Source organism: Eretmochelys imbricata, chromosome 2 (assembly GCF_965152235.1).
Source record: "Eretmochelys imbricata isolate rEreImb1 chromosome 2, rEreImb1.hap1, whole genome shotgun sequence".
Lineage (NCBI taxonomy): Eukaryota > Metazoa > Chordata > Testudines > Cheloniidae > Eretmochelys > Eretmochelys imbricata.
Window position 1 is genome coordinate 251,890,364 of NC_135573.1, and position 20,310 is coordinate 251,910,673.

A 20,310-nucleotide genomic window follows, 5' to 3' on the forward strand; every position below is an offset into this window, starting at 1 on the left:
CCCCTGAATTCAGGTATGTAGGCTTTGCTTGACACGAGTAATTGGACAAGGGTGAGGCCTCATTTCTTGGGAGACAGCATTAGGCAGGTAAATGGATCAGCAGGTTGGAATGGAAGCAGAATGTCTTTACCAGCTAAGATAGGGGAGGAACACTCAGGGAGCCATTTACAGTGGACAAGATAACAATGAATACAATAAGTCGGGAACATAAAGATGAAGTAAAGAATGAGTTGTATATGGACAGTGAATGGACAGAGCATGCGGTACAGGGATTGGTTCCAGCAAAGTGACCAAGCCAATCCCAAAACATTTGATGCAATGTAATGTGTAAAGGTATATAAAGGAAGGGGGCTTCTGTGTAACTTTGGTTGTGTGGTATACCCTGTACCCACCCTCTACGTTTAAGTCTAATCAACTCAGCGAAGCTTTTCTGTATGTCAAATAAAGGAACCTAAGCGTCAAGACCAGAGTCAAACTGAGTTCTGGGGGAACTGAATGGAAGATGTCTCAGAGGCAACCCCAACATAGTGGTGCTGGGACTCAGATCGGATCCATTCATCTTGAGCAAGTAACATACAGTTTATTATACGAGTCGCTTTACTGTCAAGGATCACAAACCATCAGTTTAGCAATGGCATTGGAAGGCTTTAAATCTGAGGTGGTTTCCAGGGCACCAGAGGAGTAGGTTAAATCTAAGGGCAAATCTTATGGATTTCCCAGACAGGTACTGAGGGAGACTGGGTGGAAAAGGAACGCCAACGAATAGTGCTAAATAAAAAATGCAGAAAGGAGAAGCAAAAAGCTTGTTATTGCAGGAACTAATCCAGGAAATAAAAGCCCTGCGTAGAGAAGTAAAATAGCTAACCATTATGTGGGAAATTTTGAGAGAGAAAAGAATGGGCTGGAAGAGCACCAAGAGATACATAAGGCATATGCTGTGCAGTCTAATGAGGCATTTTTAAAACAAAATAAAAGTGGACACTAGAGAGTTACTTTCAGTACCTATGTAAAAGAATACTTGTCAGAGAACAGTAGAGGTCTGTTGAATGCCACTGAAATGTTAAAAAAATAGGACCCATTGGCAGCCATGAAAAAATAGTATTTAGTTTCTTTTTTCCCTAAGGTAAAGAAAACCCGAATCAAGACAGAAGTTTCATGTGGATTATTTCTCGTGGCTAAAACTTTACAAATGAAATGTGCCACCTTAAGGGATGAGTGTAAAAGGCATTAAAAGCAAATGGAAGTTGTAAAGAAGGAAATAAACTAAATGGAAATGATTCCTGAAAGGTCAGGGAGAAAACAATATCTTTTACCTATTTGCATAAATCCAAAGTAAAAAGCAGCCATCCTTCACGGACTGTATTTAGTGAGCACAGCTTTGCAAGCAAAGTGTACTACATTAAGAAACAAGTGGGGAAAAACATTAAAAAATAAGTTTAGAGCCGCTGAAAGAATTCAGCTGAGAAATGTGTCACTTTGGAAAATAAGTAAGTGATTTAAGGACAGACTGTGAAGTTAAAAGTATCTTTTGCACAAATGAACACTGCAGAGTTTTGGGGCAATTAAATAGTTGGGGGGTGTTGCAGTAAATATAAGTAGTGAAGCCCAATCACCAAAAACCTATTTGAAAGTGCCATCCAAGTTCTCTTTTCTTTTAACAAGTTATTAATTATGAATAAAAGAGCTACTTTGAATGGTGCAGTGGCCATTCAAAAACATGACAAAACCTCCAACTATAGAAATCCTATTCAAAAGTTCTGTTTATCTGTGGTATAAAATACATTTTACTAAGAGAGTAAAAACAAAAACTATATGGTGGAGTTTTGTAAGAAAAAAAAAAGATTAAAATGTCTTAGACTAAAAACAGGTCCAAAGGGTTTAGGGTTAAGACCTATTAAGGAAATATTGTACAAAAATGTTCATTTTATGTATGTGTCAGTGTTATTACATTTTACAGGTCTGTAGGTCTACCTAAAGAATTATGCCTACTAAAATTTAGTGCAATATAGTTAAAAACTGTTGAAAAAAGTTTCTAAACAAAAATGTACACTTTAGAATGCATAAGACTGCCAAGTGGGAGGGCAAGTACACCAAAAGAAACTTAATAGAATTGCCAGAGGAAGCGGACTGTTTAAAATTGGTGTGTCTCTCAGAAACCAAGCTGATATAGAAATGCTGTGGGAACATGACCAAGCATTTCAATAGAAGATAGCAGCAAAATTACTGCATCCACTGAATAAGCAAAACCAAGGACTCATTAAGGAAGCTTTGTTACCTCTATATATTATACATAATATTGTAATTGCTTGTAAAGAAGAATGCATTAAGTCAGTGTGTTAAAATAATAATATGTGTAATATGTGAGGAATACATACTATACAAAATAAAAGTGGTCTTAAGTGATATGAAGCAAGAAAACTTGACCTCTTTTTTCACCACAGAAAAGTTACCCCAACAAGGTATAAAGCTTTACAGTGCACCATACCTTTAAATAGATTTTTTTTTATCTAGAGATTTTAAAAAAGCAACCCACCCCTCTTCCCAAAACATTTGATCACTTATGATTCTTTGAACAGGTGTGTGGCTTCAGGCACCTGAAAAACCCATTGAGAGCCTCAGCTTGAAGAGGGGATTCCAACTGTTAGGGAAGATATTGCCTTGACTTGAGAGGGATGTCATTGTCTAAGGGCTAGTCTACACTGGCAACACAAGCACTTTAACATGGCTTGTGTAGTCCCGGCAGAGTGCTGGGAAAGAGCTCTCCCAGCCCTCTAAAAAATACCACCTCCACGAGAGGGGTAACTACCAGCGCTGGGAGCGCAGCTGTTTACACTGACGCTTTACAGCGCTGAAACTTGCTGCACTCAGGGGTGTGTTTTTTCACACAACTGAGCGAGAAACTTGCAGCACTGTAAATTGCCAGTGTAGACAAGCCCTTCACAGAGACACTCTAGCCAGCTCCATTTCTGTGTGATAAGTAATGAAAGCACCAGCTTTCTGAGGTCATCATTACTGTTTCAGTCCGTGAATTAGCTGGATATGCAAGGGGTGGCCAACTTCAACTCAGAGTGCAAAGTCAAGGTTGATATCTCCATGGGGGCCAAAGGCCATAAGCTTTACAAGGGTGGTGATGACCCACAGGAGCAGATATTGTTTTAGTGGGGGGTGGGAGGGGAGGACTGAATAACATAATAGCTGGCGTACCCAATCCAGCAGGTCTATTTCCTAAAAACTGGGCTCACCTGGATATGTAGATTTCGCACATTGGGCAGTCAAACCACAAATATCACATACTGTTAAAATTGCAATGTGAGTAATTATGCCAGCTTAGCCCTCAGCTCACACTGAAGTCAACAGAAACTGTGGGCACTTTTAGCTCCTTCCAGAATTGGGCCCTTAATTATCATTCAGTGTTTGGGATGGGCTAATGCCTTGTGACTCAGCTATTTAGTGCCAACGAGGGATAGTGCTGGAGATAATAGATCATTTTAAATTTAAGAAGTCTAGAATTCAGCATCTTGCATCTCACTGAAACTTTGCCTGAAAGAGCAACTCCATACAATGTGAACTGGAAACCCTTTCAGAGTGCTCTCTTCTATGACATTTTGCGGAGATTTAGGACAATGGGAAGCACACCAAGAACTGGAACATCACTAACAAAGGATCAAGGTGAAAATGAGGGAAACTGTAAAAACAAGATGGCAGTTTACTGAGCAAAAGTGTTTGTTCATTACAATAGTTTTCGTGTGTGTCAAACAGAATTTTTTCCAAGACTAGGAGGACTAACAGAGCAAAGCCATCCAACACAGAACACAGAACTCTCTCTTCAAATTTTGAATCAAATGTTGTTGATGAAGAAACATAGCAACACACACACAAACATACACACACGTATATGTATGTAAACCAGGCTTCTTTCTGTGTGTCAAATATCAAAATGAGATTGATTATTAAACACACAAAGTCAGTGGTAGGGGAGGGAACAAACCAAGGCAAGACTTCATTGAAACACTAGATTGTAAACTAGAGATTAAGCCACGAACAGATGTAGACAACCCTCTCCTGCTGTCTGTACATCTAGCTGTTCATGCACACACACTTCTGATGCTTTCAAGATGGCTACTGTAGACTAGCTAACTCTAGAGCCAGAACTAAAAGATGAAAGCCTGTTTGGTTTGTTACTTACACCGACTTCTTTACTTACATTTTATGCCTCTTTTCATCATATGCCAAAATCTTTGTCACATCCCAATCACCAGATGTAATGGACTGTAAGTTATCACTGCTGCTATTGGGCTGCCAAAAAAAAAAAGAAAAAAGTGTGTTTTCTTTTTTCTGAAAAGACGACACTTGAACACAACTAAAAAACCTCTCTTTTTATTTCTCAAAACATGATGCCCTCATGACTCCTCCATGCTTGTTAAAAGTAATCACTAATTTGTGATTCCCCCAAAGTACTGTATTGCTATGAATTTGCAGACACACTTAAATATACTGAATCAGATTAATCTCTGGCATAACTCAATTGATGATAATGGAATTAATTAGGCCCAGCATAAAGAATACAGATGGAAGTCCTTTCCTGTGATCCTCTTCTGCCCATGGGTTCTGGATAATAACCTCAGATAATTGTGCAGAGAGCCACTTATTTACGAATAATGGAGGAGAAGCTTGTTTTAAAAAAACCCAAAAGTGACATTCTTTGAATTTTACTTGAAATGTGAAGACCTTTTAATTATAAATCTAAGCAAACTGCATCACTTGAAACTCTTGTTCCTCCTATGCTTGAAATGCTACTAGAATTTAGCACAGTTAAGGTATTCATCCTTATGGACAGAGGGATTCAAATTCTCCATAGACACCTTGATATATCTTGGGTCTAAACACAGGTCTTATGTTCATGGAATGTTCTAGTCAGCACTCAAAAAGAATAATAATGGTTGTTTCACCTGTGATGATGACATGGCAATATGGTAGAACTTTCCTCGCCCCCCCTGAGGAATGGCTCGGATGAAGAAAAACTTCCGTCCGTCTTTGGAAAAGATTGGCTCTTCATTCTGTAAATGTCAATTGAGCGGGTTTAATTTTCACTAGTTTGGGCTTCTTGGTGTTTTTTAAAACTGTCCACAGAGGACTTCTAACAACCACCTAAAACAAAGAAACAGCCCCCTCAAAACAGGGAAAAATGAGCCCTGAAATTCTGAAAACCCTTGTTTTTGTATCCCCTGAGAAGCAGTCATCTTTCAGCTAGCCTCCTGTGGAATTAAAGAGAGACAGACAGTAAGGCAGCATTCTTGGCTTCAAAGGCAATCCCCATGTGCAAAGTGGAAAAAACCTACATGCCTACAGAGAAGTTTGTTTGGGGGCAACCGGAATGAAGCGTTTTAATAAACATAGACTTAGCAGTGTGTGCCTAGCAAATCTTGTTTACTCAGCTGGAAAAACTGCACTGAGCTGTGTATCATTCCACATATATTTTCTTAAAGAAACATCACCAACCTGTACTTCAGAGTCTAAGTCCTGTCTCCTTCCCTACCTTCTCACAGATGATTAATTCACAAAATTATTTACCCGGGGGGGAGGGAGGGGGAAGAGGGATGAGGCGAAAGAATAAAAAGAAAGAAGGTCTTTTAAAACTGTCTTTGCTTCAAGGTTCCCAGGTGAACCTAGTGATTGATTTTCATCCCATTATTGCAACTTTCAGTCAGAGAGAGACAAGGTGCTGTGCATGGAAATCAAACACTGCAGGGCAGTAACTAGTTCTTTTCTTAAGACTGTTTTGTTTTCTTTTCTGCTGTAGAAATCCATGAGCGGCTGGGACCTTTCTGTTGGGGGAGATAGTTGTGTAGTAGACTACAAGGGAATGCAGAAGACTTTGATATATATGGTCCCTGAGGGTGGCAAAAATCATTAGCTCGATATATCATGGCATTCGGCTGGTTGCACCTCCTTTGTTCTAGCTCTTACTGGCAGAAAGGCTGGTTACTAAAGTACAAAATTTAATCTCCCAAAAGTGCATATCGAATGAATTTAGGAAGAATCTGAAGCCTTCCTTCCCACGCCATCAGATGTTGCTTAGAGTATGAACAAGGCTCCACCATCCCTGTCTATCCTGGGGCACTCTTTGCATATTCAGTATGCTGTTAAGTCCCATAAGTTTCCCCCTCTCTGAGTACTGTTCAATGGAGCGATTCTTTCAGTAAGCCCCTTGTGTGTTCCACCAGCCACCCAATGGACACATCTGCCATGGCAGATATTCTGGTCTTATTCTTAACACATGTCAAAACACCAAGCAGAACCAACCAAGATCAATAATAATAAGTTGATCATACTGCGGATTGTTTTAATGTTATAGATTAATTATTTGCATTAACAACAAATGAATCCTTTTAATTTTTTTAATGTTGCAACAGCATTCTTGCTTTATTTTACTTTGCTCCTTATCATTCATTAAGTATTTCACTTTCTATTAGTGTTAGGTTTACAAAGTCTAAATTTTGGGCCTAACTTGCCAGGTTTCCTTTTATTTTTCCTTCCAAACCTGTCTAGAAGATTGTAAAAGTACGACCATCTCTCGCTTGGCAAAATTTCATGAAATAAGTCTCACCTGCTTCTTATAGTTTCTAGAACTTTAAGTATGAAAATCTATATGATTATTTCCAGAGTTATGCTAAGAAGATTTAAAAAACCACTGGCAAACTACTATCACACCATGGGCCAAATTCTATGCTGGTGTAAACTGGCACACTTCGATTGTAGTCAATAGAGCCGTACCAATCAAGAAAGGTACAGAATTTGTACTATTTATACAAATTTGTACTATTGTAGCAGCATTTCTCTTGGCAGTGGAAGTAGACTTTGTACAGACTGGTTTAACAGATTACTTGAATCTATTTCCAGGTACAGAGAAAAGTCATACATCAGACAAATGATTACTGATCTTCATCAGTACTCCTCTGAGGTTATGAGTGGTCTGTTTGTTGTATCTATTGATGGAAAAACTCCCTTAATATAGTCAGGTTTTTTTTAAGAACCTGTAGTTGTGTTGCAGAGACTCAGTATGGACACACACAAAAAGAGGCCACTGGGACAGAGATTTTGGGGATATAATCTTCATATTGTATAGATCAACACTAAGGATCTTGAAAACAAACCTGGCCTGAGTTAAAGCTGATGTGTGCAATATTTTCATCTTATCTTAAGAGAAAAAATGAACTGGAAGGAAACGCATTTTAGGTTCACACAGTCTAGTATAAAAATACTAAAATTGGCACTGAAAGAAAAATTAGCATGGTGCAGATGAAAATAAAAAGTAAAATTAACTCTGGATGCACCCATTTTCAGGAAGCAAGGCTAACTGGGGGGAGGAAGAATTTACTGATTCATTAAGAGGCAGGGTGAACCAGAGGACAGGGACCTTGACCAGGACTTGAGAAAGTGAGGTTCCATTCCTTGGTTTGCCACTGATGTGCTGTGTGACCTCAAGTAAGATACTTCACCTCTGTCTTTCCCTCCCACCCTTTGTCTCTTTAGACTGCAAATCCTTTGATGCAAAGACTATCTATATTATTTCTGTGTACAGTGCCTAGGACAATGGGGCTCCAATCTTAGCTGTGGCCTCTAGGTGCTACCATACTAACTAATTATAATAATTCTGCATAGAGATGAGTGGAGAAAAGCAGGGAGCTTTGAAAGCTGGTTTAAGTAAGGGTCAATGTGTATTTATTTATTGGTACATATAGTTTTGTTTTGAATGAATTTGCTCTTGTTCATTTTATAGGCAAAGGGTCTAGGAGTTTCACACAGAAACAGATGATCTGAACTACCCCGTCCATCTCCTATAACTCCTGTGATGCCCTCCCCGCTCCCTTTACCCTCTTCAGGACAATCCTGCTATTTGTCTGCTTGACCCAGTTGACCCCAGGTCCCACAATGAATAATTTCGTCATGTGGCTTTCAGTGAGATGTTCATTTTTGTTGGATATATACAGTATTCCTAATTCCCAGAATGATGGCCCCATAAATTATTTGCTTGCCAAGAATGGCAGCTTTCCGTAACAGCGATGGTATGGGACTCTCACAGATGAGTGTGGCTTTTTAACCCTTTGCAGTTCACCTTTCAGTGAGATTGTGGATTTGGGGGATTTGCTGAAATGTTTGTATTGTTGTTTAATGTCAGTGAGAACCATCCCCCTTTCATGGCAAGCTACCTCACCACCCCCATCCCTGCTTATCCTTGGAGCTATGGGAGCCAGCTTCGTCCCTCCCGTACTAATTTCATCCCCGAAGCTAAGGGGCCAGAATCCCCACTCCTTGAGTCTCTTTTTCCCCCACTGATCTGTGAGGTTGGGTTCAACATACTGATGTCGATCTCTGAGGCCAGAGGGTCCACCCCCAACAATATTAGAACACGACATAAATACTCTGATTAACCGAATAGTATGTGTATGTCTATGTGTATCCCTGCTCTCCACTGGATGGAATCAGAACTGCTCAATTAAATGCCATTAGCCCCATGCTGCTCACACCAGACAGGGATTCCCCTTTAGCTCAGGCAGAAGGGTCCTATGCTTGTGAATCATGAGGCTCTGAGTTCTATCCCTGCTGCGCACCATGGTCACTCGGAACTTGAAGGCAATAGCAGTGCAGCAGAAATGAAGTCCAAGGTAGCTAGGCATTTTTTATACTTTATTGGTTCTAAATACAAAATCCTCACTGAAGGTTGAGCGTAAAGGATTAAAAAGCCAAACTTGTTTGTAAGGTTCCCAGAGTACTGCTGTTATTGAAAAATGTAACTGATGCTGCATACTAACTACCTGTGAGAGAACCATTGCTAGGGCCATCTTGCCATGGTGATGGGAACAAGGGAGGTTGAATGAGGTTTTCAATATCTCACTGTAACACACAACAACATTCTTCATTATAGGACCAAGGCTGAGCTGAGGCAGCTATGGAAATAGGAGGACTGGTGTGAAGAGTGCAACCCCAGGGGAACAAAATCAGGGGTAGATCTATGTTCAGCCAAAGTAGGAGGTGTTGTCAGTTCTCTCTCTCTATGTAAAACTCCTGGCTTGAAATCCTGGTCCCACTGAAGTCAATATAGTCAGGATTTCACCCTGGATTCCACTTGCCTATTTAAAAAAGTTAAATTTAAGACAAAGTTATATTTACAAGAAATAGGTAAATAAACCACAACTGAAACTCATTGAAAACCAGCCTTCAGAGGTACCTGCTTTTCCCATTGCTTTCTCTACAGAATGAATTTCTCACTTTGATTGTTGCCCTTGCTTCCTGGAAACGAGTGTCTTGCTGGAGTTAGGTAAGGGCTATCTACAGAACATTATAACACTCATATAATAATAATTATTTCCTGCTGGAGGAAAAGACTCCTGCTGAAAGTAAGGACTCTGACAGCAGGGAAGGACTCCATCATTTCTCCACTGCTGGAGCCTTTCCCTGCCAGGGTAAAGATTCCGTCAATGAGGAAAGACTTCGGCAGCAGGGAGGCAGTGGGGAAAGGCTTTGAAATGGGGGAGGCAATGAGGGAAGGCTCAGCCTTTCCCTGCTGCCTCCCCTCTGCCAGAGCCTTTCACTGACTTGTGCAGCTACACATACCTTTCATGCTGCCAAAAATGGTGCGTAGTGTAGACTTATGAGCCTAAGTACCATTTTCAAAAGTAACTTAGGCACTAAGTCACTTTGATTTTAAAACACAACTTAGGTGCTTTTGAAAATTTTACCCTTTGGCTCCTAAACGTTTAAGTGACTTTTGAAAATGGGACTTACGACTCCTAAGTCACTTGCATCCTTTCTGAAAATTTGACCTTTGATCATTTAACGGCAATAGGTAGAATTTACCCTGTGCGGAGGGCCAGCAAAAGGCCAATACACAACTTAAATACAATGTAAGCCCCAAAATAAGGCTTAATCAGGGACTTCACTAGGGGATAGACTGTGTGCTGGCTCTCTGTGAATTTCGCCCAATACTTGTTTTTCAGGTTCCTTAAATTCAAGTTCAACATATGCTGGGAATTATGTTTCCAGCCACTGTGGTCTGCTATGTAAGAGGGCATCTCAGATACATTAGGTGAAGATGCCCCTTACTTCAACAAGAAGAGCTTGTATATTCTGTTAAGAAAATCCCTTCTATAATATGAACCATCATGATATCAAAGTACCACTTGGAGTTCCAAAAATAAGCTTTTTCTCTTGGGGGAAAAAACATTTGAAAATATAATCACGAAGAGAAGATCACTGTTACCTGTCTGTGTAGCCAGGCTTCACTTTCATCTTCATGTTTCTAAAATGAAAGGACATAATTAAAGAGCGTAATTTGCACAGGTTACATTTTGTTCATTGGTGCAGAAAGCAGTTTGACTGAATTTGAACAGGGGTGAACAAGCAGCGAGAAACTGTTCAAGCATGCTGTTTCAGAATGTAATCTTGGGCTGCTCTTTTTGTCCTCTATTGTTTCTCTCTGATAAACAAGCAAGTGAGCATATGGGAAGGCATGTTAGGCTACTGACAGAAAAAGGAACCCAACAGATACATTACTCCCTAAAGAAAGATAGCAATTTAGTTGTTGTTACACTGTTCCCAGCAACTTTGTGTGGGGCCTTGTCTACACATAGTGTTTGCACTGACTTTAACTATACTAGTTCAAAAACCAAATTAGTTAAATTGGTGCATCCGCATAGTGTGGATGTAGTTATACCAGTTAAAAGTTGTTTATATGTTGGTACTGAAACAAACTATAGTGGTCTTCATGTATGTATAAAAGTGCCCACATGAGGGAATTGCAGCAATTTAACTAAATTGGCACAAAACTATGTATAGACAAACCCATGTATATTTCTATTGAGCTCAGATATTAAAAAGGACACCCAAGTTAAAAATAGTAGGGGGTGTGTGTGTGAGTGAGTGTGTGTGTGACAGAGAATGCACCTACATTCTCTCTCCCTATATATAAATACACATATATATTGTACAGCTAGAACTGGATTGTGCCTAGCTTTTCTGTACGGGGCCACAATCAGCCCATACCCCTTGCACAGTAAATATTGTATACATCTCTTATATTCTATCTATACATAAAGTACTGTGTATCCGGTGACCCACTTTCAGATAAAAGAACTGAAGAATATTCTCCCCAGGGGGATTACAAATACGGAAGGTCAAACAATCTTCTTTTAAGTGTCTTTCCTACCTTTGTGCAGACTCCAGTGGTAGCATCACACAGCGTCAGGATAGAAACGTTCTGTGCCCTGTTCAGCCAATTTACTGCCACTTTGGTGCTAGTTGCCCATTTCACCATGGTTATGTAGTAGTCCCTGGAAACATGTAAATGCACTCAGCTAGTATTGCCGCAGTGATCACTTACATCACTAAAGTATGTGCAAGAGATATTAATGCCACAATATTTTGCAGCTCAGCAGAACACTGGGGTTTGTGGATCGTACTATGAATGGACAGGAAAGGAAAAGTCTATTGTTATTAGAACATCTCTGTCTTGATCTTTCTAGGGCTAGTTATGCATTCATATGAACACCTGAAAATGGCATTTTTTGGGCTATGCATGTATCTGCAACTTCCCACTCTGCTTGCCAGCTGTGAAAATAGAGGGGTCAGATCTACCAACACAGCATCACACACGTTATTCAGAACCTCCCAGGAATGGGTGGAAAGTGCATTGGGCTACATATTCAAGCATACATGACCAAACAAACAAATTACATGGACTATTTCCACTCTCATATAGAACTACTGGCCTCTAAATATGCATATTAGTTAAAATGCCTGTTAGGGTCTGGGGAGAAATAGAAAGAGATGGTTTATAGATTCTGGGGACTCTGGCCCAAGAGGTCTGACTCAGTTAAAGAACAAATTAATCCCCCATTCAAACAGACCTCTACAACCAGTATGAAACTATAGTGGCTTAGTAGTGAAGCCATGCTGAAAATAAACTAGTTTTACGGAGTGGAAAATCAGACTGTAGGTGTTTAGCACAGCAAAGATTTGTATAAAGAAGTCAATGGAGCTGCACCAGTTTACATCAGAACCTGGCCCACAACCTCTGTCACCATCTTCTTATTACTAAACATTTACATTATGATCACTCTTCAGGAACACAACCAGGTTGGGTCCCATTGTGCAAGGTGCTATTCAAACATATAATAAAGGACAGTCCCTGCCCCAATGAGCTTATAAAAGACAAGGTGCAACAACTGGATGATACCAACAAGCAGGCTGGGGTGGAATGAAGGAGATGTGTAAACAAATAACTATAATAGGAAGTGCAAATTCTTAGCCAGTTAGTGGTAGCAATCACAACTCTCCATCTTCAGTCACAGAGGGATTAATCTAAAGGGCGAGACTCTTGCTGAACTGACAAATGTAGAGATACAATAATATACTGGAGGAGTGTGGGCCAAAAGCACCTTTAAATTATAATACAATGACTTTTCATAGTGTGCAGTCTATAAAAATTTTATGAGTTCATTTGTTTGCTATAAGATATGTATAAGGAGTTGCTGCTCTCCTTGGGATTAATGTGCTGTGTCACTAGAGAGTATTCTGGCAACAATTCCCATACATAGTGCAGAGAAAGGGCAAAAGCAACAACGATCTGTTTGTCTAGCAAAATAACAAGCTGGAAATTAATTTTGTAGCTTTCAGCAATATTTAGAGCATGAATTTGGCTGGGGAAAAAACGAACGAGTTCAGCTGCATGCACAATGCTGGAAGACAGGGCACCTTTGGGCAAGGTAATAGTGTCCTGGAAATTCAGTGGCTGAAGTAAATTGTGATTTTACTCAATATCAGCAGTAGCACATTCCCTAGGTGGGGGGAAAACGGTCACGCAAAATTAAATTGTTTTAAAAAAATGACAGTCAGCAGCAGGTTTGGCAACAAGTAAACATATAAATAAAAATATTAAAAAAGCAAGAGTAACTATTCATTTAGGACAAATTGTTGATTGGAGCATTTTTCCGTAAATCCCATTGAGAATCTGAAGCAAATAATGGAGTGCCCATCTTTAAAAAAGGGAAGAAGGAGGATCCGGGGAACTACAAGCCAGTCAGCCTCACCTCAATCCCTGGAAAAATCATGGAGCAAGTCCTCAAGGAATCAATTTTGAAGCACTTTGAGGAGAGGAAGGTGATCAGGAACAGTTAGCATGGATTCACCAAGGGAAGTCATGCCTGATTAACTTAATTGCCTTCTATGATGAGATAACTTGCTCTGTGGATGAGGGGAAAGCAGTGGACGTGTTATTCCTTGACTTTCGCAAAGCTTTTGATACGGTCTCTCACAGTATTCTTTCCAGCAAGTTAAAGAAGTATGGGCTGGATGAATGGACTATAAGGTGGACAGAAAGCTGGCTAGATCATCGGGCTCAACGGGTAGCGATCATTTGCTCCATGTCTAGTTGGCAGCCGATAACAAGTGGAGTGCCCCAAAGGTCAGTCATGGGGCCGGTTTTATTCAATATCTTCATTAATGATCTGGAGGATGGTGTGGATTGCACCCTCAGTAAATTTGCAGATGACACTAAACTGGGAGGAGTGGTAGATATGCTGGAGGGTAGGGATAGGATACAGGGGGACATGATATGGATAAGAGTCAACAGTGTGCCCTTGTTGCCAAGAAGGCTAACAGCATTTTGGGCTGTATAAGTAGGAGCATTGCCAGCAGAGCGAGGGACGTGATTGTTCCCCTCTATTCGGCATTGGTGAGGCCTCATCTGGAGTACTGTGTTCAGTTTTGGGCCCCACACTACAAGAAGGATGTTGAAAAATTGGAAAGAGTCCAGTGGAGGGCAACAAAAATGATTAGGGGACTGGAACACATGACTTATGAGGAGAGGCTGAGGGAACTGGGATTGTTTAGTCTGGGGAAGAGAAGAATGAGGGGGGATTTGATAGCTGCTTTCAACTACCTGAAAGGGGGTTCCAAGAGGATGGATCTAGACTGTTCTCAGTGGTAGCAGATGACAGAACAAGAAGTAATGGTCTCAAGTTGCAGTGGGGAAGGTTTAGGTTGGATATGAATTTGGATTTTTCACTCGGAGGGTGGTGAAGTACTGGAATGGGTTACCTAGGGAGGTGGTGGAATCTCCTTCCTTAGAGGTTTTTAAGATCAGGCTTGACAAAGCCCCGGCTGGGATGATTTAGTTGGGGATTGGTCCTGCTTTGAGCAGGGGTTTGGACTAGATGACCTCCTGAGGTCCCTTCCAACCCTGATATTCTATGATTCTATGTTAAATTTTGATGTCACACAAGCTGGCTGGGATGTAACAACTAAAGCTCTTATCTTAGAAACTACATGTATTAGTTCAGGTCCAATATTGTCTCCCTTGCAAAAAATGAAGATGGGAGTGCAACCTCAAATTCCCTCCTTATCACTTATCTCTGCGCATTGCCTACAGAACTTGACCAGCTGGCAATCTACCTAAGTACTTATGTGGCCTCCATTTCCGTAGTATCTGAGCACCTCCCTGTGAGGTAGGGAAATGCTATTATCCCCATTTTACAGTTGGGGGACTGAGATACAAGGAGACTAAGTGACTTGCTCTAGGTCACACAGGAAGTTTGTAGCGGAGAATGGAATTGGCCCTGGGTCTTCAAAGTCCCATGCTAAGCACTGGATCATACTTCCTCTTACTTAGCAACTAGGCAAGTGGCAAACTGAAACTCCTGTTTAGTGTTGAGGATTCCTCATTTCTCCACTTGCATTATTGAGTCCCCCACCTGACATTTGTCTGTTTATCCACCTAGTCCATCCTATCACAATCCTAGATTGTGAGCTCACAAGGGGAGGGATCACCTTTTTACTCTTGTCTGCACAGCACCCAGCACAATGGGCCTCCAGTTCTTTATTGTAATACAGATGGAATAGTAATAAACAACAATAATAATGAATTTCATTTGTTCTCACAAGAAATTCACCTGAAAGGCTTAGAAGTCTTTCAGGAAATATATGGACCCCTTTGAAGAGGATCACATTGCTTCTCATAGCAGAAATCATCTCACTGTTTCATCATGAGACATTTACATTCCCATAACTACATGTATGGTTTGCAGCTAGGAATCTAAAATCCAAATTGTGCGTGCACTTAATAATAGGAATGTCAGCCATCACAAAAAACGGTGAAATGTTGCCTGGCAAAATGACACACAACTTTCCATTTTGTGATCTCAAAGCATGTGCAGTCAGTTCCTATCTCAGATTCTAGTGACTGGGCTCCTTTCTTAGTAGTTTATTTTTTGATGACCTGTGCAAGGGTCAGATGCAATCGCAGTCTCTGCACTCAAGTGTCTGCTCTTGTAATGCACCACTGAGGCACACTTATGGGGCAGATAGGAGATGGGACCATTACCGTGCTCCCAGGATGACTAGCTGATTGATCAGGCTACTTGCTACAGCTGGTTTAATATTTTTCATCAAAATATTTTTTTTTTGTGATGAGCTTGCTTTGCAACAACAAAATATTTTTATTTTGGTCCAAATTTTCTGGCTTTTCAACAAAAAACAGACACCAAAATTTTCTGTGACAATTTTTTTTTTTTTTTTGGTAACATTGTTGTTTTGATAAAAATATTCAGTCTTCAAGTTTTGAAAGCCAGTTGTTTTTACCAAAACCTGAAAAATTTTAACAAAAACAGTATTTGGAAACTAAAACTTTGTCTTTGATCAATTTTGGTTTTTTGACGTAAAAAATAATTTTGACGGGAGGAAAGTTCAGGGGGAAAAAAAGAAAATTTCTCAAAATTCCCTTGGAAAATAATTTGCATTTTTACTACTAGCTCTTCCAGTTCCCTTGAGGAGAACCCCACACTAAGAAGATCCCCCAGCACACCAGGAAGTGCCACTGACTACATATATCTAAGTGAATCGATTGCGTGTGTGTTAGCTTTATTTATACTGACTTCTCTGTTTGTAGATACTTGTGAGAAACACTCCCTTCCTCCCTGAAGCTCTTTTCAGTGACTAAGATCTGGTCTACACTATACCATTGAGTTGATCCAACTACATTGCTCAGGGGTGTGAAAAATCCACACCTCTGAGTAACACAGTTGAGCTGACCTAACCTCCGGTGTTGACACCGCTAGGCCAACAGAAGTATTTTCTTGTCGACCTAGCTACCACCTCTCAGGGAGATGTATTACCTACGCTGACAGGACAACTCCTCCTGTTGGCATAGGTAATGTCTACGCTGAAGAACTTCAGCTGCGCAACTGCAGTGATGCAATGTTTCAAGTGTAGGCAAACCCTAATTATATAGGAGATCCCCACTGTCTGTTCTAATAAAATGCAATCACAGTAAGTCCTTCATTTCAGAACAATATATGCATAATGAAAATGTACCCCTGAGTCTAGCAGAACCACTTGTACTATGCTCTGGAAATGTTTTTGATGAAATACATAGGGTCATTAATTTTTGTATATTTTGCATCATTGTATAATATCAATTATATCAAATAAATTATTTTAGTCCATGATTGTTATAGCTAAACCCCACACTACACATATTTATTAGAGTACTAAGATGTGGCAGTTCTATAAACTGTTTCAAGCTGTTATAACAATACAACTATGTTAAAGAATTTTAGCTTGTACCTCTTTGCATACAGACAATGCTACTTCCCAATCACCAGTCCAACAGAAAAATGACAGTAACAATGGTCTTAAGGTATCACATTATACTGAGCCATTGCTTGATACATGCACATTTGAAATTGTTTTTACAAGACAAGTCCTGTTCTGCATGTTTTTGAGTGTATTCACTGGTGACACTTCTGTCTTGGTAGTATAAATGGATCTGTAATGTAACACTTTAGAATGACAATGCCAAAAACACCATGGGGAAGATTCTGATACCCCTTACACTGAAGGAGTACCAGAAGGTGCTCAGATACTAGTGATTAGCACAGTTTAAAAGCCTACAATAGATTAGAATAAGATATAGAATCAAATAGACTATAATAAAACAAATTGAAGGACATCTTACTCCACAGATAGTTCTATTGGTTTGGGACCACTTGTGGAGTACAGAACTACTCCACCTGTGTAACGGTATCAGAATCTGGCCCTTTATATTTCTCATTCACAATGAAGATTAACCCACTACACTCCCCTCCCCCCGGCAAACAGGCAAGTTTCATCTACTTTGTGCAGTGCCTACTGGCTGGTGTGGTTTTGTTTGGAGGCCCAACATCTAATTAAAAATATTCCAGAGGTACCAGTATATCTGTCTGGTGACCATACACAAATTAATATCCTGGAGGAAGAGATCTTTACAAATTGTATTTGACATTCACACAAAATGCTCTGTTAATATTTGGAGAGGGACCATTAGTGGCAGTGTAGGCATGGAATCAGATTCTGATCTCTGTTATACTGGTGTAAATCCACTGAAGTCAATGGACTAACTCCTGATTTACATCAGCATAAATGAAATCAGGATTTGGCCTCCAGGCTTTTGTAGGTGACTGCATCAAACTTGAGCTAAAGCAGCAGATTAGAACTCTTCTCCCCTGAAGGCAGACTGATTATGATAACAAATTCTTATGCCAAAACATTACACTGTTCTTTATAGCCATATAATGATTTGTTTTCAAGTGTCCAAGAAACCACAACACATAGGCCCCAGGTCAGCTAAGCACTTAAGAGTTATTGTGGTGTAGCAGTGTCACCATAGTTAAGATTACATCATGACTTCTATTTAAAAGTCAACCTTTGTACATAAGTTCTCTGAAATTGCCATGATTAGTCAGATTGCCTTGAAATCTGGCATGCCTCAGGAGCGTACAGGGTAGGGTCAGTGACCCAAATTTGGGGTCATTTGAGCCAGGGTTTCTGGAGACACAGCCCCTGAAAAGATTGCAATTTTCAAAAAGTTTCTCAGCGGGTTTTCTTTGTGCAGAGCTAGAGAGCAAACTATTGAAGTGATTTGAGTCAAAATGGTTTCAATTTGTCAAGTTTCACCCAAAGAAGTGCATGGCACTCACTAAATATTTGGGGACCCAAACTGAGACCAGTATTTAAGAAAACTACTGTTTTTTACAGTGTATATGTGCCAGTTCAGAGAAACAGCTAGAGCGTTTCCATTCCCACCAACGTACCTGCTTTAAAGCCCGACCTTTATAAGCGCTCAAGAATTCGAATGGTTACTCAGATTGATTTCAAATTTGTTGTGCCTGATGGGAGTGCAGGGTATGGTTAGTTGTTTCAGATTTGGGGTCATTTGACTGAGGGGTTCCTGCGTTACAGCTCCTTTCCTCCCTGCCCCAAGAAACAAAACGAAATCCCAGTTTCCTTCAACTGCCTTGTATTGTTAACCTGAGAGGAACTGATGACTGGGATGAATCACAGACCTTGTTGAGATTGATGGCCATGAATTTACCCTTCAATTAACATAATTAAGGATAAGTTAATCACAAGCCCCCACATAAGACAAAAGGCATTTTGGATTGAGTGCCTGGAGGTGGCTACAATTAGTGAGTCATGGGTGGCAATTTTATTTGAGGGGGAATGTAATGAAAGTATCTGGGGACAAAATTAGACATGTGAATGTTTCCTGGGTGGGAGAAGGGTCATTACGGGGGTGGAGGAGTGGGGAAATTGGGGGAGTGGTGTTTGGCGATGCAGTAAGGGAAGGGGGATAAATAGGGTGTTGATACAGAAAGTACTCTGGGGGCATTCTGCATCAAAATATATAAATTCTGCACACAATATTTTAATTTTCTGCAAAATTCTGCAAATTTTGTCTATAAATAAATTGGGAGGCTTCAGCATGGCAGTGGGGAGCATGGAGGTGGGAGATCATGGGACACAGACTCAGTGGTGAGGATACACCCAAACCTGGCACAGTGCAAGGGCCGCCCATGTCTCAGAAACACCCCATGGCCCTGCTCCTCTGCGCCAGGTGCACCAGGAGTGGGCAGGCAGGCTCAGCCTAGCAGGATTGAAGTGTGGATGGGCTTAGTGTGGGGCAATCCAGGTGCGGGGTGTGAGGGTTCTGTGAGGGTCAATCTGGATGTGGGTGGCTCAGTGTTGGGATTTCGTTGCAGGGGGTATCTGGATGCACAGGGGCTCATTGGGAGGTTCCGGGTAAAGGGGCAATGGGACACTGCTGGAGGATCCAGGTGAAGGTGATTGGGGTTCAGCAGGGGGAGTCTGGGTGTGGGGGGCTCAGTGGTGGGTGGGTGTAGGAGAGGGGGGCTTGGTGGGGTAGGGATCTGTCTGTGGGGGGGGGCTCATTGGAGTGGTCCAGGTCAGGGGGGTGAGGTTTGGCGGCGGCGGGGGGGGGGGGGTCATGGGAGAGTCTGGGTGCACGGGGGTTGGGTGAACAGGGGAGCAGCTCCCAGTACAGTGACCCCTCCCCCAGCAGCTGAGGAGCGATGGGGGCAGTAAGCAGGGGGAAGAGGGTAAAGGGGAGGTGCAGAGCTTCCTGCAGCTGGGGGAGGTTTCTGGGGATGGGTCTTAGCCGGCCCCAGCCGTGGCCACTCCTTACAGGGGAAGCTGGGACTAGCAGCTGAGCCCGATACACGGTAGGAGCCACAAACCAAGGCATCTCCAGCCCCAATCTCCCACCCCCACGGTGATTTCATCTCTCTGCCAGCTGCTCTGGGTGCCCAAAATGACATGCCCATGCTGATGGGGTGGGGTGCATGACTGCTCATGAGGATTCCCTTCACTTCCCAATCAGAACTCATTTTTCTCCATGGAAGCAAAGAAATCTGCAGGGGACATGAATTCTGCACACACGTAGTGGCACAGAATTCCCCCAGGAGTAAAAAGGGCAGAGAGGTTTGGGACTTAGGTGAGGGAGGCGTGGGAGTTGGTGGGAGTGGAGGAGTGAGACACTGGGAAAACCTGGATTTGTGCTGGAAATGGCCCACCTTGATTATCATACACATTGTAGGGAGAGTGGTCACTTTGGATGAGCTATTACCAGCAGGATAGTGAGTTTGTGTGTGTGGTTTTTGGGAGGGGGGTGAGGGAGTGAGAGAACCTGGATTTGTGCAGGAAATGGCTCAACTTGATTATCATGCACATTGTGTAGAGAGTTGTCACTTTGGATGGGCTATTACCAGCAGGAGAGTGAATTTGTGTGTGGGGGGGGTGGAGGGTGAGAAAACCTGGATTTGTGCTGGAAATGGCCCAACTTGATGATCACTTTAGATAAGCTATTACCAGCAGGACAGTGGGGTGGGAGGAGGTATTGTTTCATATTCTCTGTGTGTATATAAAGTCTGCTGCAGTTTCCATGGTATGCATCCGATGAAGTGAGCTGTAGCTCACGAA

At 41.4% G+C, this 20,310-nt stretch overlaps 1 protein-coding gene across 1 annotated transcript in view; it reads right to left on the reverse strand.

Moving 5' to 3' along the window:
* DPP6 (dipeptidyl peptidase like 6) overlaps positions 1-20,310 on the reverse strand; it is a 614,028-nt gene that overhangs the window by 65,245 nt on the left and 528,473 nt on the right. The window contains exons 11-14 of the mRNA XM_077809495.1: positions 11,207-11,330; positions 10,262-10,300; positions 4,950-5,057; positions 4,205-4,296 (exon numbers count right to left, since the gene is read on the reverse strand). Coding sequence (XP_077665621.1) covers positions 4,205-4,296; positions 4,950-5,057; positions 10,262-10,300; positions 11,207-11,330 — 363 coding nt within the window. The remainder of the gene's footprint in view (positions 1-4,204; positions 4,297-4,949; positions 5,058-10,261; positions 10,301-11,206; positions 11,331-20,310) is intronic.